We start from the raw sequence: 27,334 nt of genomic DNA, 5'->3' as shown, positions 1-27,334 counted from the left end.
CGGTGTTTGACCGGCGAGAGCGCACTTAGTGTGTGAGAGCGCCATGGATGTTGCCCACTTTTGCTTTCTATGTTCTTTATTTGTATGCAACTACGCTGCTTCGCCGCCCAACTTCGTGCTCATTTTCGCCGATGATTTGGGTTTTGGCGACCTGGGGTGTTACGGACATCCTAGCTCTTTGACCCCCAACCTGGACCGACTGGCGGCGAGGGGGCTCCGCTTTACGGACTTCTACAGCACCAGTCCTGTCTGTAGCCCGTCCAGGTGACTATGTTGTGTATAACCTACTCCCTCTCATTTGGTTACCTCATTTACATTTATAATGCTCGATTTTTTTAAATCAAAGTAATAATATAGTACAGTCAGATCTAGATGTGACCAATCTAAGTCTATAAGACTAGATGTGACCAAGCTAAGTTTAAGACTAGATGTGACCCATCTAAGTCTAAGACTAGATCTGACCAATATAAGTCTTAAGACTTGATCTGACCAATCTAAGACTAGATGTGACCGATTTAAGTCTGTGACTAGATCTGACCAATCTAAGTCTAAGACTAGATGTGACCAATCTAAGTTGAAGACTAGATATGACCAAACTAAGTCTAAGACTAGATGTGACCAATCTAAGTCTAATACTAGATCTGACCAATCTAAGTCTTTGACTAGATCTGACCAATCTAAGTCTAAGACTAGATGTGACCAAACTAATTCTAAGACTAGATGTGACCAATTTAAGTCTAACACTAGATTTGACCAATCTAAGTCTAAGACTAGATATGACCAATCTAAGTTTAAGGATAGATGTGACCAAACTAAGTCTAAGACTAGATCTGACCAATCTAAGTCTAATACTAGATCTGACCAATCTAAGTATATGACTAGATCTGACCAATTTAAGTGTAAGACTGGATCTGACCAATCTAAGTCTAAGACTAAATGTGACCAATCTAAGTCTATGATTAGATGTAACAATCTAAGTCTATGACTAGATGTGACCAAACTAAGTCTAAGAATAGATGTGACCAAACTAAGTCTAAGACTAGATGTGACCAATCTAAGTCTAAGACTAGATGTGACCAAACTAATTCTAAGACTAGATGTGACCAATCTTAGTCTAATACTAGATCTGACCAATTTAAGTCTAAGACTAGATCTGACCAAACTAAGTCTAAGACTAGATGTGACCAAACTAAGTCTAAGACTAGATGTGACCAAACTAAGTCTAAGACTAGATGTGACCAAACTAAGTTTAAGACTAGATGTGACCAATCGAGTTTTTAAAGTCAAAATACCAGTAGTAGTTTGGTATAGGCTGGGCGGTTCAGTTAAGCTATCCATACACTTAGGTAAAACGGAATCCATCCTATTTGGGTCCCTAATCAACCTTAAGAAAGTCAGTGACTTCACTATAAAAGTGGGTGACATTGTTATCACCAGGAAAGATGAGGTCACCTACCTAGGTTCCAATCTAGAGGCTAATCTTTCCTGTGATAAAATGGCAACCAAGGTAATCAAAAAGGTCAACCAACGAACAAGATTTCTCTACAGAATTTCCTCTCTGATCAACAAAAGCACCATGAAGATTCTAGGAGGAACTCTCATTCAACCCTTTTTCGACTACGCATGCACCTTCAAATCAAGACTCCAAACATCCCAAAACAAGCTAGTCATGTTACTTCTAGACCTCCACCCCAGATTACACCTCACTCCTACCCACTTCTCCAAAGTGGGCTGGTGGAGGACAGAGTAAAACAACTTGCACTGAGCCTTGTCTATAAAATCCGCTACACCTTCCTGATACCGAAGTACATGTCAAACTACTTCCAGAACGTAAATGACCGCCATAACCACAACACCAGGGTGAGCTCCACAAACCACGTCAAACCCAGATTCCGATCTAACAAAGGTCTTAACTCGTTCTCCTTCTATGCCACAATATGGAATGCACTCCCAACAGGTGTAAAAGAAAGTGCATCTCTATCCTCCTTCAAAACCGCACTAAAAGAACACCTCCAGGCAACTACAACCCGAGCCTAACCCCTTCCCCCCACCACATCCCACCTCCCCGGATTGTAAATAATCAAATGTATATACTTGTTCTCATGCTTTCTGAGCTCACTATGTTCACTGCTCTCTGTACTACGAAGTCAGACCTACACTGTTACAATGTCCATTTCTCAGATTATATAATTGTTGTTGACTGAAGTAAGCTGATAGCAACCCAACCTAATCCCCAGGATTGTAAATAATGTAAATAATTTAATGTATATACTCTGATGATTAACTTGTGTGATGACTGTATTATGCTGATAGTATATATTTGTACCATGAATTGATTAACATGGACCCCGACTTAAACAAGTTGAAAAACTTATTCGAGGGTTACCATTTAGTGGTCAATTGTACGGAATATGTACTGTACTGTGCAATCTACTAATACAAGTTTCAATCAATCAATCAATCAAAAAAACAAACAACTAACTTGTATACATATATTATTCTGACCTCGTCTACTTGAGGGTGGAAAGGTTGATTTAGTTGTCTTTCCAGGGCATCACTATTGACAGGCCGCTACCAGACCCGCTCAGGGATCTACCCCGGGGTCCTGTATCCTGGCTCAATCGGTGGTCTTCCATTGAACGAGACCACCATCGCAGAGGTGCTGAAACCTCTTGGCTACGCCACAGCCGTGGTAGGGAAATGGCACCTGGGCCTGGGGGCCAATGGAAGGTTCCTTCCGACCAGGCAGGGCTTTGACGAGTACCTGGGGATTCCATACTCCCACGACATGGTCCGTGCATCCTGGAGATGAACTGCTTCATTCACTGCGCTGCTTTGACCGTCTGCTTTTCTTCTTCCAGGGTCCATGTCACAACCTGTCATGCTTTCCGCCGGATGTCAAGTGCTTCGGATTGTGCGACGTCGACACGGTGGCGGTCCCGCTGATGCACGACGAGGTCATCAAGCAACAGCCCATTAACTTCCTGGATCTGGAACGGGCTTACAGTGACTTCTCCACCGCTTTCATCGCTGCAGCGGCCGAAAAGGACCAACCTTTCTTCCTCTACTACCCTTCCCATGTGGGCAACGTTGACCATTACTATGAACCACCAATAGTTTGTTTAATCTTACCATTGGTTCTTCTCTCCTGCACCAGCACACCCATTATCCCCAGTATGCAGGCCCGGGAGCTGCTGGGAAGACTTCAAGGGGTCCATTTGGAGACGCTCTGCTGGAGTTTGACAACACTGTGGGAAACCTGCTGGCTACATTGGAGAAGACCGGCGTGATCAACAACACCCTGGTCTTCTTCACCTCGGACAACGGGTGGGCTGCTTTTCACAGGAATGATTACTAATGTGTGCATTCATATATATCAGAAATATGGCTGTCACCTTTTAGGAATTAGGACCATTTCATGCCTCCCATTTTCAAGGGCTCAAAAGTGAAAGGACAGGAAATAGTGTCACTGTCCAAATACAAAACCCCAAAAGCAGTGAAGTTGTCACGTTGTGTAAATGGTAAATAAAAACAGAATAGAATGATTTGCAAATCCTTTTCAACTTATATTCAATTAGACTGTGTTGCGTTGACCAGCATTCCTCCAATGGGGAATTCAAATTGCTAGTCTCTCCCAGATTCTTTTTATGGCACATAAGCTGATGTTTATATTCAATCAACAGGCAGTAATTGGTATTTTGTGGTTTATTCTCCAAGCTTAGAGGACAACCGTGAGACCAATCTAGCACACCAGCGTTCCCCAGCCCGGTCCAGATCGGTCTACCAAAACCCCGGAACTCCTGTCTACTTCCTCCTTCCCCTGTCCCCCCCACATGCTGTTTCCCCAGTCTAGCTGTGCTCCTTATCTCAGGAATGTAATGGCAGTCTCAACAAAGACAGCGCTCTGCCTCTCTACTCAAGGACACTCGAATGCAAGCACTTTGTACCACACGAGACATTAGCTGATGAAAATATGACTATAGGAGTTTAGAAAGAAGTAACACTTAAATATGGATATGATTCTGATCTGCTTCCATCAACTGCAAAGTTGAAAGTTTGAAATGTGGACTCGTCCGAACACTTTTCCACTTTGCATCAGTCCACCTTAGATGAGCTCGGGCCCAGTGAAGCATTTCTGGGTGTTGTTGATAAATGGCTTTGGCTTTGTAAAGTAGAGTTTTAACTTGCACTCACAGATGTAGCGACCAACTGTAGTTACTGACAGTGGTTTTCTAATAATAATAATAATAATAATAGATTTTATTTGTAAAAAGCACTTTATATTGAGTAAACCATCTCAAAGTGCTGCAGTGTATTAAAAAAATAAATAAAAAGATAATAAAGAAATAAATAAAAATAAAAACTAGAATAGACAAATAGCTATAACTAGTATGCATATATCTAAGAAATTGCTTTTTTAAAAAAGAAGGGCTTTTAAGCCTTTTTTAAAAGCATCCACAGTCTGTGGTGCCCTCAGGTGGTCAGGGAGAGCGTTCCACAGACTGGGAGCGGCGGAGCAGAAAGCCCGGTCTCCCATTGTCAATAGCTTTGTCCTCGGAGGTTGGAGGAGGTTAGCCTGTCTAAAGTGTTCCTGAGCCCATGTGGTGATATCCTTTACACACCGATGTGGCTTTTTGATGCGGTACCGCCTGAGGGATCCAAGGTGCGTAATATCACGGCTTACGTGCAGTGATTTCTCCAGATTCTCTGAACCTTTTAATGGTATTACGGAGCGTAGATGGTGAAATCCCTAAATTCCTTGCAGTAGCTGGTTGAGAAATGTTGTTCTTAAGCAATTTGCTCAGGCATTTGTTGACAAAGTGGTGACCCTCGCCCCGTCCTTGTTTGTGAACGACTGAGCATTTCATGGAAGCGTGCTTTTATACCCAATCATGGCACCCACCTGTTACCAATTAGCCTGTTCACCTGTGAGATGTTCCAAATAAGTCTTGGATGAGCATTCCTCAACCTTCTAAATCTTTTTTGCCACTCGTGCCAGCTTTTTTGAAACATGTTGCATGGCATCAAATTCCAAATGAGCTAATATTTGCAAAAAATAACGTTTCTCAGTGTGAACATGAAATATCTTGTCTTTGCAGTCTATTCAATTGAATATAAGGTGAAAAGGGTTTGCAAATCGTCGTATTCTCTTTTTATTTACCATTTACACAACGTGACAACTTCACTGCTTTTGGGGTTTGTACTTCTGGACCTGGCTGTTCTCAGCTATGAACTGATGCTGTGATTTAAGTGCAACTTTACTTTTCTCCTCTACAGGCCTTCATTATTTCGCATGGCCCGCGGAGGTAACGCGGGGACTCTGAGATGCGGCAAAGGCACCACGTATGAGGGCGGCATGAGAGAGCCAGCCATCGCCTATTGGCCCGGCATGATCACGCCAGGTGTGCTGCAAATACACACTGTAATTAAATACGGTACAGGCCAAAAGTTTGGACACACCTTCTCCTCATTCAATGTGTTTTATTTATTTTCATGACTATTTACACTGTAGATTGTCACATCAAAACTATGAATGAACACATGTGGAGTTATGTACTTAACAAAAAAAGGTGAAATAACTGAACACATGTTTTATATTCTAGTTTCTTCAAAATAGCCACCCTTTGCTCCGATTACTCTTTTGCACACTCTTGGCATTCTCTCCATGAGCTTCAAGGGTGGCTATTTTGAAGAAACATTGAATGAGGCCTAGTGGTTAGAGTGTCCGCCCTGAGATCGGTAGGTTGTGAGTTCAAACCCCGGCCGAGTCATACCAAAGACTATAAAACTGGGACCCATTACCTCCCTGCTTGGCATTCAGCATCAAGGGTTGGAATTGGGGGGTTGAATCATCAAACATGATTCCCGGGCGCGGCACCGCTGCTGCCCACTGCTGCCCACTGCTCCCCTCACCTCCCAGGGGGTGAACAAGGGGATGGGTCAAATGCAGAGGACAAATTTCACCACACCTAGTGTGTGTGTGTGACAATCATTGGTACTTTAACTTTAACTTAACTTAATGAGAAGGTGTGTCCACACTTTTGGCCTGTACTGTACATTTAGATGTACTTTATTTAAAGAGGACAATACATATTAGGGAGCATTTGACTTGTAAACATGTGAGATTATAGCCAATGGCTAATTTCCACCTCAAAATATTAAAATTGAGACAAACATGTATATCATTGTATGTACCGTATTTTTCAGAGTATAAGCCGCTCCGGAGTATAAATCGCACCGGCCGAAAATGCATAATAAAGAAGGAAAAAAACATATAAGTCGCACTGGAGTATAAGTCGCATTTTTGGGGGAAATGTATTTGATAAAAGCCAACACCAAGAATAGACATTTGAAAGGCAATTTAAAATAAATAAAGAATAGTGAACAACAGGCTGAATAAGTGTACGTTATATGAGGCATAAATAACCAACTGAGAACGTGCCTGGTATGTTAACGTAACATATTATGGTAAGAGTCATTCAAATAACTATAACATATAGAACATGCTATACGTTTACCAAACAATCTGTCACTCCTAATCGCTAAATCCCATGAAATCTTATACGTCTAGTCTCTTACGTGAATGAGCTAAATTATATTATTTGATATTTTACGGTAATGTGTTAATAATTTCACTCATAAGTCGCTCCTGAGTATAAGTCGCACCCCCGGCCAAACTATGAAAAAAACTGCGACTTATAGTCCGAAAAATAGGGTAAACATTGAGCAATACCAAGATTTACGTGCCAAAAGTGCTAATGTAGACACAGGCATGTGACATATCCGCAAAGGCGCGGAAGTCCGCCTTTTTAAACATTATTTTCGCGTCAAAGTATAATTTCCACGTTATTTAAATTTAATATCAATAAAAATACAATCTGAACAAAATAAACGGTCTCCTCAGCCGCAAGTACTGGCTGTACTGAGTTGCAGGACAAGCTAAGAAGATTAGCGGCAAAGTAGACGGCCGTCCACGTTGTGGCTTTGATAACGAACGGAGGCGACAACAAGTAAGCCAGCGAGATGGTTAGCTAACTAGCCAGCTTGTAAAACCAATTAAACAAAAGTTCGGACTATAACCAAAGATGCTCACTACTTAGCTAACCATCTAGCTAGTTTACTAGCCCCTCTTTTTTTCAAAGGGTGCTCACATCCCTCATAAAACTTAGACTGAGACTTCCTTTTTATTGTCATTCAAATTTGAACTTTACAGCACAGATAAGAACGCAATTTCGTTACATAAGCTCATGGTAGTGCAGGATAAAAAAGCAATAAGGTGCATGTATAAATAAATAAATATATATGAATAATATATAAATATATATATATATAGCTGAGATAGGCTCCAGCGCTCCCCGCGACCCCGAAGGGAATAAGCGGTAGAAAATGGATGGATGGATGGATAAATAAATAAATAGATTACTGTACAGATAAATATATTGCACTTTTTCACGTGTCCACGTTTATGGATGTATGTTATATTGTCTTTTTTATTCCAGCGAGTTAATCCATTTTGGGGGGAGTTGAGGGGATTATTATGATGCGTTCAAGAGTCTTACGGCTTGAGGGAAGGAGCTGTTACAGAACCTGGAGGTTCTGCTTCGGAGGCTGCGGGACCTCTTCCTAGAGTCCAGCAGTGAAAACAGTCCTTGGTGGGGGTGGGAGGAGTCTTTGCAGATTTTCTGAGCCCCGGTCAGGCAGCGGCTTTTTGCGATTTCCTCGATAGGAGGAAGAGGAGTCCTGATGATCTTTTCCGCCGTCCTCACCACTCTCTGGAGAGACTTCCAGTCTGAGGCATTGCAGGCTCCAGTCCAGACAGAGATGCTGTTGGTCAGCAGGCTCTCTATAGTGCATGCGCTGCTGAGCTCTTTTTACAAGAGCTCCGGTGTGTAGGGACCAGGTTGTATAAAACAAGTGACAGAATACATATTTCAGGGTTTCCCCTTAATGTAGTTGAATGTGGCGCGCTGCCACGGCATTTAGATTACCGCCACACCTTGAAAATAAGGTTGTTTTTTTACTTGAAAACAAATTAAAGTAATATAATATGTTGTAGCTCCCTGAAGAAATAACACAAAGTCCAACGCTATTTTTAACTTGTATTACCAATCTTACTGAAGCAGGTCTTTCATACCGACAGCCATCAGACTGTTTAATGCATATGTTCCTTCTTGACTGCACTTAAATGTAGAGTATATGTAGAATATATTTATGTTATTTATATATTATATATATAATATATTATATTATTAATTATTATTCTTGTCTATTGTGAGCGAACTGTGGTGCTGAATTTCCCCCAGGGATCAATAAAGTACTTTCTATTCTATTCTATTCTATTATGATAACAAACAGCACAATTCAAACAGGTTTTACCTCCCGTGCAAACACTTTTGTCTCCGTGAGTCTTATCTTCCCCCGGACACACAACAACACTTCCTCATTCTCCGCCAATCACTTTTTAGGCGCAGACTGTGTGTTTGCAAACATGGGAAAAACTGACATCCAATCCAAACCACACCAACATAAAACATTAACATTAGCTGGTCATTACAGTACCGTATTTTTCGGACTATAAGTCACAGTTTTTTTTCATAGTTTGGCCGGGGGTGCGACTTATACTCAGGAGCGACTTATGTGTGAAATTATTAACACATTAGTGTAAAATATCAAATAATATTATTTAGCTCATTCACGTAAGAGACTAGACGTATAAGATTTCATCAAATTTAGCAATTAGGAGTGACAGTTTGGTAAACGTATAGCATGTTCTATATGTTATAGTTATTTGAATGACTCTTACCATAATATGTTACGTTAACATACCAGGCACGTTCTCAGTTGGTTATTTATGCCTCATATAACGTACACTTATTCAGCCTGTTGTTCACTATTCTTTATTTATTTAAAATTGCCTTTCAAATGTCTATTCTTGGTGTTGGGTTTTATCAAATAAATTTCCCCAAAAAATGCGACTTATACTCCAGTGCGACTTATTTATGTTTTTTTCCTTCTTTATTATGCATTTTCAGCCGGTGCGACTTATACTCCGGAGCGACTTATACTTCGAAAAATACGGTATGTATTGATATATATATAGCCTATTATTTGTGCACTATTGACAAGTGATGTACCCAAAACTCGACCACCGAAAAAAGACTTGGATCACCAAAAATCGCATTGCCGAAACAAGAGGTAAACAAAACACACGCCATTGTCTGGAGCGTTGTCAGCATGTCTGTGATGTGGATGTAATTGTTATATATCAGGGGTCACCAACGCGGTGCCCGCGGGCACCAGGTAGCCCGTAAGGACCAGATGAGTAGCCCGCTGGCCTGTTCTAAAAATAGCTCAAATAGCAGCACTTACCAGTGAGCTGCCTCTATTTTTTTAAATTTTATTTATTTACTAGCAAGCTGGTCTCGCTTTGCTCGACATTTTTAATTCTAAGAGAGACAAAACTCAAATAGAATTTGAAAATCCAAGAAAATATTTTAAAGACTTGGTCGTCACTTGTTTAAATAAATTCATTAATTTTTTTACTTTGCTTCTTATAACTTTCAGAAAGACAATTTTAGAGAAAAAATACAACCTTAAAAATGATTTTAGGATTTTTAAACACATATACCTTTTTACCTTTTAAATTCCTTCCTCTTCTTTCCTGACAATTTAAACCAATGTTCAAGTAAATTTATTTTTTATTGTAAAGAATAATAAATAAATTTTAATTTAATTCTTCATTTTAGCTTCTGTTTTTTCGACGAAGAATATTTGTGAAATATTTCTTCAAACTTATTATGATTAAAATTCAAAAAAAATTATTCTGGCAAATCCAGAAAATATGTAGAATCAAATTTAAATCTTATTTTAAAGTCTTTTGAATTTCTTTGAAAAATTTTTGTTCTGGAAAATCTAGAAGAAATAATGATTTGTCTTTGTTAGAAATATAGCTTGGTCCAATTTGTTATATATTCTAACAAAGTGCAGATTGGATTTTAACCTATTTAAGACATGTCATTAAAATTCTAAAATTAATCTTAATCAGGAAAAATTATTAATGATGTTCCATAAATTATTTTTTTTAATTTTTTCAAAAAGATTCGAATTAGCTAGTTTTTCTCTTCTTTTTTTCGGTTGAATTTTGAATTTTAAAAAGTCGAAATTGAAGATAGACTATGTTTCAAAATGTAATTGTCATTTTTTTGTGTTTTCTCCTCTTTTAAACCATTCAATTAAGTGTAAATATCATTAATTATTAATAATAACATAGAGTTAAAGGTAAATTGAGCAAATTGGCTATTTCTCTTAATCAGGAAAAATTATTAATGATGTTCCATAAATTATTTTTTTTAATTTTTTCAAAAAGATTCGAATTAGCTAGTTTTTCTCTTCTTTTTTTCGGTTGAATTTTGAATTTTAAAAAGTCGAAATTGAAGATAGACTATGTTTCAAAATGTAACTGTCATTTTTTTGTGTTTTCTCCTCTTTTAAACCATTCAATTAAGTGTAAATATCATTAATTATTAATAATAACATAGAGTTAAAGGTAAATTGAGCAAATTGGCTATTTCTGGCAATTTATTTAAGTGTGTATCAAACTGGTAGCCCTTCGCATTAATCAGTACCCAAGAAGTAGCTCTTGGTTTCAAAAAGGTTGGTGACCCCTGTTATATATATATTGCAGATATACCTGCGGACAGTCATCTACAAATTGTGCAAACATTAAGAGGACAGTGGTGACTTTAAAGAAGAGAAAGTGAAACTAAAGCAACAGCGCCAAGCAAGTGTGACGTCATAATCGCTACAGCTAGCCTCTTTAGTCGGAGACATGGAGGGATAGAAGTTAAGTGTCTCTAAACATGAGTACATTTTATAATAACACCAGAAGAAGATGCTACATTTGTTGCTAGTTGTTTTTAATTAAAAAAGTCATTAAAAGTCTGTAAACACTTGAAAATATCTCAACAAAGTACAAAAAGCAGCAATAATTGAAAATATGGCAAAATGATAAAAAAAACATGTTAATACTAATAACAGATTTGTTTTAAATGTATGTATACATTTTTTGAGCCTTTTTAAAGAAATCATATAACAAATTACTCTGACATCATGGTGACCACGCCCCCAACACCACAGGTTATCAGTTTAGGTGAAACCCTGTATTTGTGTGTAATGATTGTTGTGCTGCTAGGTGTGACCCAGGAGCTGGCCAGCACCCTGGACATCCTGCCCACCATCGCCGGGCTCGCTGGAGCTAGAGTGCCCCCTGTGGTGCTCGATGGTGTCGACATGGCCGACATCCTTTTTAACCACGGAAAGGTACAAAGAAGCATTGCCATTTTACAACAAAATAAGTGGTAGACAATAAATATTTGTATTGTGTGAGAGTCAAATATTATAATATCAGAGTGGTTGAAAAAAGGTAGAAATATTAAGGGAGTGGAAAAAAAGTAATTTCACGGGAATAGAGATGTCCTGTTATATGAACAAAACCATAGTTGTCATTAAAATCTGAACATTATAACACAAAGTTAAAATTGTGTGGAAAAAAGTCACTCTATGCAAGACTACTTTATTCAATCATCCACAGAGCAGTGTTGCCAACTTGGCCACTTTCTTGCTAAATCCGGTGACTTTCCAACTCCTCTTTCAAGATTCAAGATGCTTTATTATTGTCCATTCTTTAACATGTACAAGACACATAAGAACTGACATTTCATTTTCGGCACAGTCCCACTAAGAGCAGACATACGTTTACAGGGAGACAAGACGGGACCGCCAACGGATCAGCCACTTACGGCGCTCCTGGTGGTAAAAGGGTGATATTGGGAAAGGGGGGATTAGTAAAAAAAATACCAGTCAAAGACTGAGTCCAAGGGAAAAAAACTACTTTGCCATAGCACACATAAACATGTTACATATAATCATAACTTGCAACAGAGGTGGGGGGGGGGGAGTTGGGGCCCTGGAGGCCGGCCTGCTGCTGCTAAAAAGCGAAGGGGAATCAAGCGGTGGTGAAGGGGTGGGGAGTTTGTTTGTGTATATGCCCATTGTCTTTGGGTGTAGTGGTGTTGTGTTCATAGGCCCGGGGCCGTTCTGCATGCAATGCAAGCAAAGTTCGACTTCCAGGTGCCGTTGAGGAGGGAGGGAGGTCAAAATCCTGCTGGCCCCACTATGGACTGGACTTTCACAATATTATGTCAGACCCACTCGACATCCATTGCTTTCGGTCTCCCCTAGACGGGGGTGGGGTTACCCACATATGCGGTCCTCTCCAAGGTTTCTCATAGTCATTCACATTGACGTCCCACTGGGGTGAGTTTTCCTTGCCCGTATGTGGGCTCTGTACCGAGGATGTCGTTGTGGCTTGTACAGCCCTTTGAGACACTTGTGATTTAAGGCTATATAAATAAACATTGATTGATTGATTTGATTGATTGAAAATCGTCCATCTTTAAAAGGCCCCAGAGGATGATTACAGAACAGCCTGTTCTTGTCCTCAAGGCCATTCGAGGGAGTCAAATTGTAGTTAAGGATTTTTGTTTTTCCTCGAGCAGACATTACAATGGCTTGTCTGTTCTATTCGTCCATTTTGGCTCTCATACCCAATTTTTCATTTTCAGCAAGTTTCTCCATGATGTGATCCATCTTGCGATTCAGTTCAGAAATCGCCCCAGTCTGTGATCCCTCAGCCCGGCCCAAACCTTCCATTGCGACGAACAGCCTTCGGGCTCCTCGAGTGGCTGCCATCGTCTTAGAATTTGACGATACACCAGAGCAATGCCCAGCCCAATCAGCAGGTGCCCCGCGATCACAGTTCCAAATAGGTAGATGTCTTCCACGTCCTCGATGGAAAGGACTGAGAGGCACATGATTCTCCATTTGTCCCAGGAATCTCTCACGCAGCAATGGTTCCTTCGGGGCAGCCAGGCTCCCCAGAACCTCTTTTCCTCGTCGAAAAGATTTTGTCAATTGAGTCGAGAGTCCAGCTGATCATATCCATGTCTGATGTTTGGATTTGGAGGACAGCGCAAAGAAAGAGGCTTTGAAAAAAGTTTAGACAAGACAAAAGAGAGCAAGCAAGGAAAAGACGGGAGGAGAAAAAAATAAGATTGCCCTCACCAGAGGCAAGACAGAAAACGTATAAAATATATAAAATAAAAAAAATGTAGTGAGTATTAAGGCTGGATGTGGTTGTGCTGTGTTGGCAGAGCAAAAGGGAGAGCATGATGTTCTACCCCACTGATCCTAGTGAAGAATGTGGCCTGTTTGCTCTTCGCCTGGGGAAGTACAAAGCTCACTTCTACACACAAGGTAAGATGTCCAGCCTAGATGTTCCACATGTCACATGTGTCATTGTTGTCCAGGCTCCATCCACAGCACCACCACCCCAGACAAAGAGTGTTCAACATTCGTCTTGCGGAAGCATCACGACCCCCCGCTTATCTTCCATTTGGACGCCGACCCGTCTGAGCGGTACCCTCTCCCGCTGGACGGCCAGCCGGACATGCAGGAGCTGCTGGAGAGGATAAAGAGAGTCAAGGAAGAGTTTGAAGGCTCCATGTCGTTTGGGGAGAGTCAGACCTCCAAGGGAAGTGACCCCCAGCTGGAGCCTTGTTGTAATCCACAGTGCAGTCCCAAACCCAGCTGCTGCCACTGCTGACGTCAATGCAGGTAGGATCTCTTTGCTCACACAGTAACTTGCAGAAAGGAGAAGGAAGGGCATGGCCAAAAGTCCTCATTTCAGCAGAATGTTACATTTCCAAAGGGAGAAAAGTAAGGTTACAAAAAGGCAATATTAGGGGAGTTAAGCCATATATCCTCATTTCATGTCAAAAGTAAGCAGCTTGTAAATTTACCTGAGTTCATAAATAATCATTTGTAATTTTACAGGAATAAAGTTCAGATATGACACAAATCTCATTTTAAAGTTGAAAAGTAATACGACAAGAAGGAAGTGAATTGCAATTACAAAACATTTGTGCAACCACGTGTGTATTTTTATCAAGTTGTTTGCTCTCTAATTCAAGTTGTTTGCTCTCTAATTTCTCACTAAATGTAATGGACTTTTTTCATTTTGACATAAAAAAATATACACTACCGTTCAAAAGTTTGGGGTCACATTGAAATGTCCTTATTTTTGAAGGAAAAGCACTGTACTTTTCAATGAAGATAACTTTAAACTAGTCTTAACTTTAAAGAAATACACTCTATACATTGCTGATGTGGTAAATGACTATTCTAATGTCATTTTTATTTTTACTAACCTGTTTAAAATAAAAGTTTTCGATTCAATAAAATCAAATTACATGAATGAACTTGTAGTTTTATCAGAGTAAAATAATTTATGAGTAATACATTTGAAGTATTTATTATAAAGTCGTTAAGTTAAGTTAAGTTAAAAAGGTAATGTGACACTAATGTCGTCATTTTACACCACAGGTGTCAAAGTCAAGGCCCGGGGGCCACATCATTTTATCTGGCCCGCAAACACCTGGAAATGATATGTGTCAATAAAGTACTTCATATTTTCTCACAAAATGTAATGGACTTTTTTCATTTTGACATAAAAGATATACACTACCGTTCAAAAGTTTGGGGTCACATTGAAATGTCCTTATTTTTGAAGGGAAGCACTGTACTTTTCAATGAAGATAACTTTAAACTAGTCTTAACTTTAAAGAAATACACTCTATACATTGCTAATGTGGTAAATGACTATTCTAGCTGCAAATGTCTGCTTTTTGGTGCAATATCTACATAGGTGTATAGAGGCCCATTTCCAGCAACTATCACTCCAGTGTTCTAATGGTACAATGTGTTTGCTCATTGGCTCAGAAGGCTAATTGATGATTAGAAAACCCTTGTGCAATCATGTTCACACATCTGAAAACAGTTTAGCTCGTTACAGAAGCTACAAAACTGACCTTCCTTTGAGCGGATTGAGTTTCTGGAGCATCACATTTGTGGGGTCAATTAAACGCTCAAAATGGCCAGAAAAAGAGAACTTTCATCTGAAACTCGACAGTCTATTCTTGTTCTTAGAAATGAAGGCTATTCCACAAAATTGTTTGGGTGACCCCAAACTTTTGAACGGTAGTGTATGTACTGCTTGAAATTACATACCTTTTAAACTTTAATAGTATCCAATATTGCAACAAATATTACAGTATATTATCGTACTTTCCAAACATGTTATTGTCTAAATAAAAAATACTTCACTTTACAGCAAACTACCCATCAAATTAATAAAAATTACAATATATGTGACGTTGTTCTTTATAGCATATTACTGTAAATTAAAAACTACTTAAAATTCTATTGACTTAGCTGCCAGTTTTTGAGTGTGAAATCTACGGTTGTTTTTAACGGTGTATTACTGTAAATGGAAAGATTTTTTTTACTAGGGGTGTAACGGTACACAAAAATTTCGGTTCGGTACGTACCTCGGTTTAGAGGTCACGGTTCGGTTCATTTTCGGTACAGTAAGAAAACAACAAAATATACATTTTTGGGTTATTTATTTACCAAATTTGCAAAATCTTCCACCAAAAATATTTTTCTTAGTGGAATATTTGATGTGAAGTAATGGGAACCTTGGATAGGTCAATAATTCATAATAACATTGATTTTAATTCAATATTATGTTTTGAGCAATGACAGTTTGAAAGAAAAAAAACAGCTTTGTTTTATTAGTCAACATTGCAACTTTTTCTAAGTTACATTTAACCTTTAAGCTTTTTTATTTCACTTTTGTTATGTTTTTGTTTATTTTAATAGTATTTTTAGAATGTGCCGTGGGCCTTTAAAACATTAGCTGTGGGCCGCAAATGGCCTACGGGGCGCACTTTTGACACCCCTGCTATAGATAATAAAAAATTAAATGTGATAAATCTATGGATAAAAAGCAGAGCCTGGCGACGCATGCGTGTTTATCATAACTCTCTCGCTCTCTCTGTCTCTGCCCCTCCCAATTTGTTTTGTTTTTAACCCCTTCTTAACCCTGAACGTACATTGAAAATACACGCAACCCTAACTCAAAATGCCGGACATTTGAGGCATTTAAGAAACTCCGCCCTGACAGCTCCGCAAAAGAGGACATGTCCGGTGAAAAGAGGACGTATGGTCAGTCTATCCTAGCCCGTTAGCTGCTAGCATGCCGTGCGTTGTGCCTCGGTGTGCATTGTTTACACAACGTGCGTTACGCTTCTTAATATGTCTCTGTGGAAGCTCGTTCGGTACACCTCCGAACCGAACCGGAACCCCCGTACCGAAACAGTTCTATACAAATACACGTACCGTTACACCCCTAGTTTTTACTGTAGAAAAAATGGCAGCTAAGTTGCCAGAATAAAAAAAATAACTTGTACAGTTTTTCCATGAACAATATCATGTTGTAAAAACCAACGTCAATTTAACAACAATTCTGGCAACTAATCTGCCAGCTTTTTCCCCCAAAAAACAGTGCTACTGTTTTTCCATTTACCGTAAAATGTTGTAAAAAAAATTAAAAACCGTTATATTTTACAGATGGAAAATGGACAGTCCACTTAAAACAATGTATGTAGTTAATAATGACATCTAATTCCTACACCTCTAAAGGCTTAGTGGCCACATGCGTGGACAGCACCTTTTAGCTCTTATTTCCAAAATTGTGTACACTACTGAATTGGGGTCTTATGGCCGCTTATGCGGACACTTATACTGCCATCTGGTGGTGTCAGAAGAGTATAACATACAATGGAATTTGGGGTAAAAAAAAAGTGTAAAAATAACAATTAGCATGTCACTAAACATGAAGTACACGTTTGTGTACTTATGGACTAAGTACATCATATCAAAAGATGATTCTTAGTTTTTATTCTAATTAGGGTCCAATAAGCCCAAATAGCAAAGAGAAATAAAAAAAAGCATGTAAACAAACAAAAATGGTTGTTGATGGCAGCCATAACTGCCATGTAGCCCTCAATCAAAACCACTTTCACATCCCTGCTTAATAGAAAAATGTGATTATAATGTTGTCATTTTACCAAATAAAGCTACAGTGTGATCCATCCATCCATTTTCTACCGCTTGTCCCTTTCGGGGTCGCGGGGGGTGCTGGAGCCTATCTCAGCTGCAATCGGGCGGAAGGCGGGGTACACCCTGGACAAGTCGCCACTTCATCGCAGGGCCAACACAGATAGACAACATTCACACACTAGGGCCCATTTAGTGTTGCCAATCAACCTATCCCCAGGTGCATGTCTTTGGAGGTGGGAGGAAGCCGGAGTACCCGGAGGGAACCCACGCAGTCACGGGGAGAACATGCAAACTCCACACAGAAAGATCCCGAGCCCGGGATCGAACCCAGGACCTTCGTATTGTGAGGCAGACGCACTAACCCCTCTGCAACTGTGCTGCCCGCTACAGTGTGATGTTAGTCGCAATTTGACGCAAATAAAGTATTTTAATATCACACAAATTTAATTGTTAAAAAAAAAAAGTACTTGTTTTGTAAGAAAAAATAGGATAGGATAGGTCTTTATTGTCATTGCACAAGTACAACGAAACTATGTTTTCAGCACAAACCCGTTCAAGATTAGACAAACAAACAGTGTACAGGGTTACAGAACAGGAACGCTGATGGGTCGCCAAAAGCGCCCCGTAAAAGATAAGAAAAAGGTCAAACGCTGGGGAAGAAGATGAGTAAAAAAATACAATCTAGACTGGGCTCCTAAGGGGGCCTAGTCTGGAGTGGGAAAAAACCTCCATGCAATGCACACATAAACATGTTACATATAATCACGACAACTCGCAACAGAGGGTGGGGGAGTTGGGGCCCTGGAGGTCGACTGCTGCTATGAAGCGCTGCCATCCGACCATCACCCCGAGGGGAAACAAGCGGTGGTGAAGGCGTGGGGTGGGGGAGGGGGTGTGTATGTTTATGTGCCCATTGTCTTGGGTGTGATGATGTAATGTTCACAGACTGAGGCCGATCTGCATGCAGGCAAAAGTTCGACTCCAGGGGTCGTTGAGGAGGGAGGGAGGTCAAAAGCGTCCATCATTGAGAAAAAAATAGTCAAATGAGAATGAAGACCACAATCAAAGATTTTGGACATCAAGCATATATTTTATTTGAAGACCAAATTCATGACAAAGCAGGTTGTTTTGATGTGAAGTGGACAAGATGGTGTACTGTGTTCCTCTAGAAGTAGACACTAATGTTCATAACAAACTTCCTCATGAATCCTACATGGAGCGAGGCCTCGGCAGCATTTGGCCACAGCCAACTAATCGTGTCTTAGAAATGCTGAAGCGTCTCTGCTCGCCCAATAAATGAGATAATAAGACAGCCAAATGAAATTATTGCATATTACATACACATGAATGGAGTTTCTTCTTTTGGGGTTTGATATCTTTTTTCTTTCCCAATCAATGCCATAATGGGTAGTTGAATAACAGACAGAAGAAAACAGCACTACTTGGGAGTGTCTAATGTGTATATACATGAGTACTTCTGCACACCTGAGGGCTGTGTGGGTTAAATACTCTTCTTACTGTACGTACGCTGTATGCAAACGACCTCGGCCACACTACAAGCAGGAAAGAAGCACTTCAAATCCAATCTAAACCTGCGGCTTCACCGCCAAGAAGTCAAAACAGTGGTTGGCGTGTGAATAGGAATATGGCTTTTCACCAGCACAAACATGACAAGTCGTCATCAAACTCCTCACTCCTATTTTCAAAGTGTCCGTGTCACACCGGAAAGAAAAACTACTGATTGTACTGAAATAATAATTGAGAGAAGACATTTCTCATAATTGAACACAAATATAACAAGTAGGGATGTCCGATAATGGCTTTTTGCCGATATCCGATATCCGATATTGTCCAACTCTTTAATTACCGATACCGATATCAACCGATACCGATATCAACCGATACCGATATCAACCGATATATGCAGTCGTGGAATTAACACATTATTATGCCTAATTTGGACAACCAGGTATGGTGAACATAAGGTACTTTTTTTTAAAAATTAGTAAAATAAGATAAATAAATTAAAAACATTTTCTTGAATAAAAAAGAAAGTACAACAATATAAAAACAGTTACATAGAAACTAGTTAGTTAGTAACTAGTAAAATTAACTGTTAAAGGTTAGTACTATTAGTGGACCAGCAGCATGCACAATCATGTGTGCTTACGGACTGTATCCCTTGCAGACTGTATTGATATATATTGATATATAATGTAGGAACCAGAATATTAATAACAGAAAGAAACAACCCTTTTGTGTGAATGAGTGTAAATGGGGGAGGGGGGGTTTTTGGGTTGGTGCACTAATTGTAAGTGTATCTTGTGTTTTTTATGTTGATTTAATTAAATTAAATAAAAAAATTAAATAAATAAAAACCGATACCGATAATAAAAAAAAAACGATACCGATAATTTCCGATATTACATTTTAACGCCTATATCGGCCGAAAATATCGGCAGGCCGATATTATCGGACATCTCTAATAACAAGACAAGGTTTCAATTAAGTTGTATTTTTTCTAGGGAAAAATATGTTTAAAAAAGGGTTTAAATATGTGAGAAAAAGATCTTGTCTCATGAGAAAGAAGTCCTCCAAATGTTCTGACAATAAAGATTTTACATTTGGGGGCCAAGTTGTCAAATAACGAGGATTATGAGAGGAAAATTGATAAAGTTGTAATATTACAAAATTAGAAATAAATGCGTAATAGTTTGAGAGTAAATTTGTACAAATAAATTGTAATCTGCAAATAAAGTTCTATATTATTTGTAAGGAAAGTGGTAATAATAAAAAGTATTTTCACCGGGGGAAAAAAAGCCATCGTTTACAAACTAAATAACAATAAAAAAATGTCCGTATTTTTCGGAGTAGAAGTCGCTCCGGAGTATAAGTCGCACCGGCCGAAAATGCATAATAAAGAACGAAAAAAACATATATAAGTCGCACTAGAGTATAAGTCGCATTTTTTGGGGAAATTTATTTGATAAAACCCAACACCAAGAATAGACATTTGAAAGGCAATTTAAAATAAATAAAGAATAGTGAACAACAGGCTGAATAAGTGTACGTTATATGAGGCATAAATAACCAACTGAGAACGTGCCTGGTATGTTAACGTAACATATTATGGTAAGAGTCATTCAAATAACTATAACATATAGAACATGCTATACGTTTACCAAACAATCTGTCACTCCTAATCGCTAAATCCCATGAAATCTTATACGTCTAGTCTCTTACGTGAATGAGCTAAATAATATTATTTGATATTTTACGGTAATGTGTTAATAATTTCACACATAAGTCGCTCCTGAGTATAAGTCGCACCCATGGCCAAACTATGAAAAAAAACTGCGACTTATTGTCCGAAAAATGTGGTAAATACAAGAATAAAAGTGTGATAATATGATAAAAATAATTGTTTCTTGGGTAAGAAAAATAACATTGACACAATAGGAAAATAAAATTGAGATTTTTCCTCAAAGTTGAAAGATTTTTGAGAATATTACAAAGTCATCAAGAAAAAAAAAACCTATGACCAGAATAGTTTTGTATTATTACAAGAATTATTTGACCAATTATACAAAAATAAATAACATGGTAATATTATGAAAGCACATTGCTGATTTTCCCCCAGGGATCAATAAAGTATTTTCTATTCTATTCATTAACAATGTCATGTGTTGAAAGTATTAATTTTACCAGGTAAAAGTCAAAGAACAAGTTGGTCGTGTTGTAAGAATAACAAACTGTCATTTGAAGAGACAAAAAGTATAACCTCGAAATTTGAGGAGAATAAAGTCATAAGGTCATAACCAGAAGGGTTTTTAACAAATATGTCATAGTATTTAAAGATTCAAGAAAATAATATGTTGATTATACTGCAATAATAAAGACAAAAATAGAAGTATTTAATTTGAGGAATATATGTTATACAGTAATGTTAAGAGTGTACATTCCTCATACTATGACACTAAACTCAGAATTTCACTTCATAAAATAAATTTAATTTTTTTCCTAATGTGTAATGTAACAAAAATATAACAACAATAAGTCGAAATGCCTCAATAATTAGGTGTTATTTCGAGAGAAAATAACTAAAAAATGTAAATCTGTGAAAAAAAATAAGAAAAATGTCGTCCAATGAATTGTGATCTTCGGAGAATATAGTTTCCTTTTCATTTTGGTAGAAAAGTAAATAAATAAAATAAAATAAATAAATATACATACATACATATATTATATATATGTATATATAGTATTTTTTTTGTAGGGAAAGTCGTAATAGTAAAAGAGTAACGTCATATTTTCACAAGAAAGAAAGCTATAATTTACCAAAACAACAACAAAAATTAAACAGAAGAATAAAAGTGTAATGGTATGAAAAAAAAGTCTCTGGGAAAAAACCAAGATTGGAGAATAAAATCAAGATTTTCTGTCAATAAAGTTGAAATATTTAGATAATATTTAGAAAAGTAAAAAATCATTTTACAAGAAAAAAAGGACTATTACCATAATAGTTTAAGTATATAATATTACGAATTTAAAGTGAGATTTTTTTTCAAGGAAAAAAAGAGACCTTTTGAGAATAACGTGATAATATTATGAAAGTGCATTTGTAACGTTTCTTCAAGAAAAACAGTTGGTTGTGTTGTGTAATTTGCCGAGAAAAAAGGAAAGAACGTCATAATTTTAGGAGAATAAAGTGATAATGTTATAATCCTAACAGAAGGTGATTTACACAAATATTTAATAATATTACCTCATTCATATTTAAAGACACAGGATATAGACACAGGAAGTGCTGCATTCTAAAGAGTGGGAATTCTGGCATTCATGGTTACTAAAACAAATCAATCAAATTTTTTCTTTTTAGTGTGACTGGAACATTGTAAGGTAGTTATTGGAGCGTCCTGTCGCCATGAAGTAGACCAAGTAAAGCAGCAGCTGCTGTGATTCCTACATCTACACTATCTACACCATCACCCAGCAGCCCAACACTTGTTAGGTCTGACCATGCATCCCCGCTATCAGTCATCAGTAGGAGGTCAGGAGAAATGAAACAGGTGCTCCTAGAAAACAAGAAGGTCTAAAGAAAGATGAGAGTGTCCACTGAGATGGACATTCTGTGAATTGTCCAGTCTCGGAGGGACAGAAGGAGAATGGAGAGCACACCCGTTTGCAGCGCCCTCTGGTGGCCAGGTGCATGCGAGGCATGGCGTTCTTACTCCAGGTAGATGTCCTCAGTGGGGCAGGCGTACTCCAGGTGTTCCTGGTAGTATTCCTGGAAGGCCCGTCTACAGAAAGACATGACCGGGACTTATTTCCTGTTGCTATCAGCAATTACAATATTCATGACCTTCTAAATATGTTTTTCGACATGGTGAGAGTCCTCTAGACATGAAAAACACCCTTGGTCACCTAGACACTCTTTTAGTCCAATATAGTCACAAATTTAATCCAAAATAGTCACCAATTTAAACCAAAATAGTCACCAATTTAATCCAAAACAGTCACAAATTTAATCCAAAATAGTCACCAATTTAATCCAAAATAGTCACCAATTTAATCCAAAACAGTCACCAATTTAATCCAAAATAGTCACCAATTTAATCCAAAATAGTCACCAATTTAATCCAATATAGTCACCAATTTAATCCAAAATAGTCACCAATTTAATCCAAAATAGTCACCAATTTAATCCAATATAGTCACCAATTTAATCTAATATAGTCACCAATTTAATCCAATATAGTCACCAATTTAATCCAAAATAGTCACCATTTTAATCCATAATAGTCACCAATTTAATCCATAATAGTCACCAATTTAAACCAAAATAGTCACCAATTTAAACCAAAATAGTCACCAATTTAAACCAAAATAGTCACCAATTGAATCCAATATAGTCACCAATTGAATCCAATATAGTCACCAATTGAATCCAATATAGTCACCAATTGAATCCAATATAGTCACCAATTTAATCCAAAATAGTCACCAATTTAATCCAAAATAGTCACCAATTTAAACCAAAATAGTCACCAATTTAAACCAAAATAGTCACCAATTTAATCCAAAATAGTCACCAATTTAATCCAATATAGTCACCAATTTAATCCAATATAGTCACCAATTTAATCCAAAATAGTCACCAATTTAATCCAAAATAGTCACCAATTTAATCCAATATAGTCACCAATTTAATCCAATATAGTCACCAATTTAATCCAAAATAGTCACCAATTTAATCCAATATAGTCACCAATTTAATCCAATATAGTCACCAATTTAATCCAATACAGTCACCAATTTAATCCAATACAGTCACCAATTTAATCAATCAATGATAATTTATATAGCCCTAAATCACAAGTTAATCCAAAATAGTCACCAATTTAATCCAAAATAGTCACCAATTTAATCCAACATAGTCACCAATTTAATCCCAAATAGTCAACAATTTAATCCAATATAGTCACCAATTTAATTTAATATAGTCACCAATTTAATCCAAAATAGTCACCAATTCAATCCAATATAGTCACCAATTTAATCCAATATCGTCACCAATTTAATCCAAAATAGTCACCAGTTTAATCCAATATAGTCACCAGTTTAATCCAATACAGTCACCAATTTAATCCAATATAGTCACCAAATTAATCCAATACAGTCACCAATTTAATCCAAAATAGTCACCAATTTAATCCAAAATAGTCACCAATTTAATCCAATATAGTCACTAATTTAACCCAAAATAGTCACCAATTTAATCCAATACAGTCACAAATTTAATCCAAAATAGTCACCAATTTAATCCAAAATAGTCACCAATTTAATGCAAAATAGTCACCAATTTAATCCAATATAGTCACCAATTTAATCCAAAATAGTCACCAGTTTAATCCAATATAGTCACCAATTTAATCCAATATAATCACCAATTTAATCCCAAATAGTCAACAATTTAATCCAATATAGTCACCAATTTAATCCAAAATAGTCACCAGTTTAATCCAATATAGTCACCAATTTAATCCAAAATAGACACCAATTTAATCCAAAGTAGTCACCAATTGAATCCAAAATAGTCACCAATTTAATCCAATATAGTCACCAATTTAATCCAATATAGTCACCAATCAGCGACCACGATACTGATCTAGTGGCCAATACTATTATAGTATTGATGTTTTTATTTTATTTAACCATGTGACCAATACTATTATAGTATTGTTTTTAATTTATTTAGTCATGTGACCAATACTATTATAGTATTGTTTTTACTTTTAGTCGTGTGACCAATACTATTATAGTATTGATGTTTTTACTTTATTCAACCATGTGACCAATACTATTATAGTATTGATGTTTTTACTTTATTCAACCACGTGACCAATACTATTATAGTATTGTTTTTACGTTATTTAGTCATGTGACCAATACTATTATAGTATTGTTTTTACTTTATTTAACCATGTGACCAATACTATTATAGTATTGATGTTTTTACTTTATTTAGTCATGTGACCAACACTATAACTTGTGTAAAAACAGCACATTGGCTTGCACTGCTCAAATACTTATTGTAACTTTTAGCTCACTGCTGGAATAAGTCTTGTGGCTCACTGGCTAGCACTGCTCCAAGGCGTGCAGGACTCACCCAACACTCTCTGCTACAGGTCTCATGGACTCCTGGGACACGAAGACGTGGCAAGCGAACCTGCTCAGCATGGGGTGCTTGGTGATGAAGCCAAAGTAGCTGAGGGGGAACAGATGGAGAACAATGTCAGAGCAAGTCCACCTGAGGGCAGAAGGTAGGTGGAGTACCAGTTGTTCTTTGGATGGCAGCCGCAGAAGGAGATGTTCTTCATTTGGAAGAAGTGACTACATCGGTCAAACTGACGGTGGAGACAAGGAACAGGATTAACTCCTACATGAAATCTGACTAAACATTCACACATTGGAAGAAGTGACTACAAGGAACGGGATTAACTCCTACTAAATATGCATACTGGTGTAGTTTGTACTAACGCCACAAGATGGCAGTAGCTGCATTTCAAGTCGACCACAATACAAATGGCACATTTTCAAATTGTCCAAAGTAGTCCCAGACATGATAAAAGTAGGAATCATTCGTTATAAATGTGGTCAATGAAAAGGACTTGGATGGATGCTCACTATGAGGTTGAACATGTTCCGGTCGTGGTGTTAGTTTATTTGGACCATGCGTAGTTGGAAAACATGTTGCTCGTTTCTCGTTACATGTCCGAAAAGGAGTAGGAAGAAGCCGAATTGATTGAACCCTTTTTCCGTTTCACAGAAATTGCAAACACGTTTGTTTGTTTGTTCACTTCCACAAATACATAGATAATATCAAATAGATACAAGTAAATAAATAAAGACATTTCTAATAAGGTTGTCATTAGAGATGTCCGATAATATCGGACTGCCGATATTATCGGCCGATAAATGCTTTAAAATGTAATATCGGAAATTATCGGTATCGGTTTCAAAAAGTTAAATGTATGACTTTTTAAAACGCCGCTGGACGGAGTGGTACACGGACGTAGGGAGAAGTACAGAGCAGTTGCGTCTACCAGTCATACTTGCCAACACTCCCCATTTTCCTGGGAGACTCCCGAATTTCATTGCCCCTCCCGAAAATCTCCCGGGGCAACCATTCTCCCGAATTTCTCCGGATTTCCACCCAGACAACAATGTTTGCGTGCCCAATCACATAGTATCTAAGTTTTTTTACACACACAAGTGAATGCAAGGCATACTTGGTCACCAGCCATACAGGTCACACTGAGGGTAGCCGTATAAACAACTTTAACACTGTTACAAATATGCGCCACACTGTGAACCCACACCAAACAAGAATGACAAACACATTTCGGGAGAAGATCCGCACCGTAACACAACATAAACACAACAGAACAAATACCCAGAACCCCTTGCAGCACTAACTCTTCCGGGACGCTACAGTATACACCCTCCACCTCAACCTCCTCATGCTCTCTCAGGGAGAGCATGTCCCAAATTCCAAGCTGCTGTTTTGAGGCATGTTAAAAAAAAAAAAAATGCACTTTGTGACTTCAATAATAAATATGGCAGTGCCATGTTGGCATTTTTTTTCCCATAACTTGAGTTGATTTATTTTGGAAAACCTTGTTACATTGTTTAATGCATCCAGCGGGGCATCACAACAAAATTAGGCCTAATAATGTGTTAATTCCACGACTGTATCGGTTGATATCGGAATCAGTAATTAAGAGTTGGACAATATCGGATATCGGCAAAAAAGCCATTATCGGACATCTCTAGTTGTCATGAATAAATAAGTCAAAGAATAGTTTGTTTGGGAGCTGCTTCTTTGCACATGGAAACTGGACTTGAAACTTAGTGAGTCAAAGGAAATGTAGCAGTGTCACCTTTTTCATTGATTTATTTTTTTTAATTCACATTTGTTCATTGTTCTGTATTTCAAGTGTGCTATGTATTCACTTTTATTCAGGCTTTTTTAGAAAAATATACACATTTTATTACTTACTTCTTGTGTGTTCTGTATCGTTAAAATGCTGTTGTGTAAGGTTGTTTTAGGTGAGGGGGGGAAAAGATAATGTCACTTTTAAAGCGTTAAGAATTGTTTGAAATAAAAACAAACAAAAATGAAATTATGACCAATATTTCGGAATAATTCTAATTCATAGCGTAGTATTTGTGGGAATTCAAATTATTCACATCCACATTGGATCTTATAACTGCTACCAGGGATTGTTTACTTCATAATTAAAAAATAACTATAATAACGGCTCTTTAGGATCTCTTCCGTAAATCCCAACTCTATTCCATAATTTAACGCCAAAACTGATACACTAAATGTTGTACATTAAAATGCAAAATAAAGACCAAAAAAAAGCATATTTTTATATTTTTGTGTGGTGTTGTTGTTTGCATACCTGCGCTGACTGACCCAAATATTACAAACGTCTCTCGGTATGACGCCTACAACAGAGGTTCTCAAACACTTGGCTCTCCAAGTACCGGCATTAATATACAGTAGCATAGCAGGCTTAAGTATTCATTAAAAACAAAGCAGAGGTTTTATTTAGCAAGTATATTCAATATTTTGACCACTGTAACATTACGCACAGTTTGAACAGTAACACTGCGTTTGAATAACACTGTACTTTAATCAAGTGATTCTTTGGCGTACCACTAGAGGGAGCCAGTAGTGGTACCACAGTTTGAGAATCCCTGCACTAGGAGTAGAGTAACTGGATCTCCGCAGATTGACCTT

At 37.7% G+C, this 27,334-nt stretch overlaps 2 protein-coding genes across 5 annotated transcripts in view; one reads left to right on the top strand and one right to left on the bottom strand.

The window, feature by feature from the left end:
- Positions 1-26,916, top strand: LOC133646048 (arylsulfatase A-like). Of its 2 annotated transcripts, none has more exons than XM_062041022.1 (9): positions 1-264; positions 2,551-2,791; positions 2,862-3,080; positions 3,158-3,327; positions 5,278-5,402; positions 11,192-11,319; positions 13,212-13,314; positions 13,368-13,674; positions 24,711-26,916. In XM_062041022.1, exons 1-8 carry the CDS (start codon positions 44-46, stop codon positions 13,661-13,663), a joined length of 1,503 nt encoding a protein of 500 aa, XP_061897006.1. In that variant the 5' UTR covers positions 1-43; the 3' UTR covers positions 13,664-13,674; positions 24,711-26,916. The 2 variants fall into 2 exon arrangements, with proteins under 2 accessions (XP_061897006.1, XP_061897007.1); XM_062041023.1 differs by lacking the exon at positions 24,711-26,916 and adding an exon at positions 14,443-14,508.
- mapk8ip2 (mitogen-activated protein kinase 8 interacting protein 2) overlaps positions 21,819-27,334 on the bottom strand; it is a 57,020-nt gene continuing 51,504 nt past the window's right edge. For all 3 annotated transcript variants that reach the window (XM_062041019.1, XM_062041020.1, XM_062041021.1), the window contains 3 exons: positions 24,859-24,929; positions 24,692-24,790; positions 21,819-22,322 (listed from right to left, as the gene is read on the bottom strand). In XM_062041019.1, coding sequence (XP_061897003.1) covers positions 22,250-22,322; positions 24,692-24,790; positions 24,859-24,929 — 243 coding nt within the window. In that variant the 3' untranslated portion in view covers positions 21,819-22,249. The remainder of the gene's footprint in view (positions 22,323-24,691; positions 24,791-24,858; positions 24,930-27,334) is intronic.

Source organism: Entelurus aequoreus, linkage group LG03, assembly GCF_033978785.1.
Source record: "Entelurus aequoreus isolate RoL-2023_Sb linkage group LG03, RoL_Eaeq_v1.1, whole genome shotgun sequence".
Classification (NCBI taxonomy): Eukaryota; Metazoa; Chordata; class Actinopteri; order Syngnathiformes; family Syngnathidae; genus Entelurus; species Entelurus aequoreus.
Note: the sequence above shows the minus strand (reverse complement) of the source record. Positions and strands in the feature narration are given on the sequence as shown.

Coding starts and splice junctions, on each gene's coding strand:
- LOC133646048 (XM_062041022.1), top strand. CDS start 44: ATGGATGTTGCCCACTTTTGCTTTCTATGTTCTTTATTTGTATGCAAC. Junction 3,081..3,157: donor TCCTCTACTACCCTTCCCAT/GTGGGCAACGTT, acceptor CTCCTGCACCAG/CACACCCATTATCCCCAGTA. Junction 11,320..13,211: donor TCCTTTTTAACCACGGAAAG/GTACAAAGAAGC, acceptor CTGTGTTGGCAG/AGCAAAAGGGAGAGCATGAT.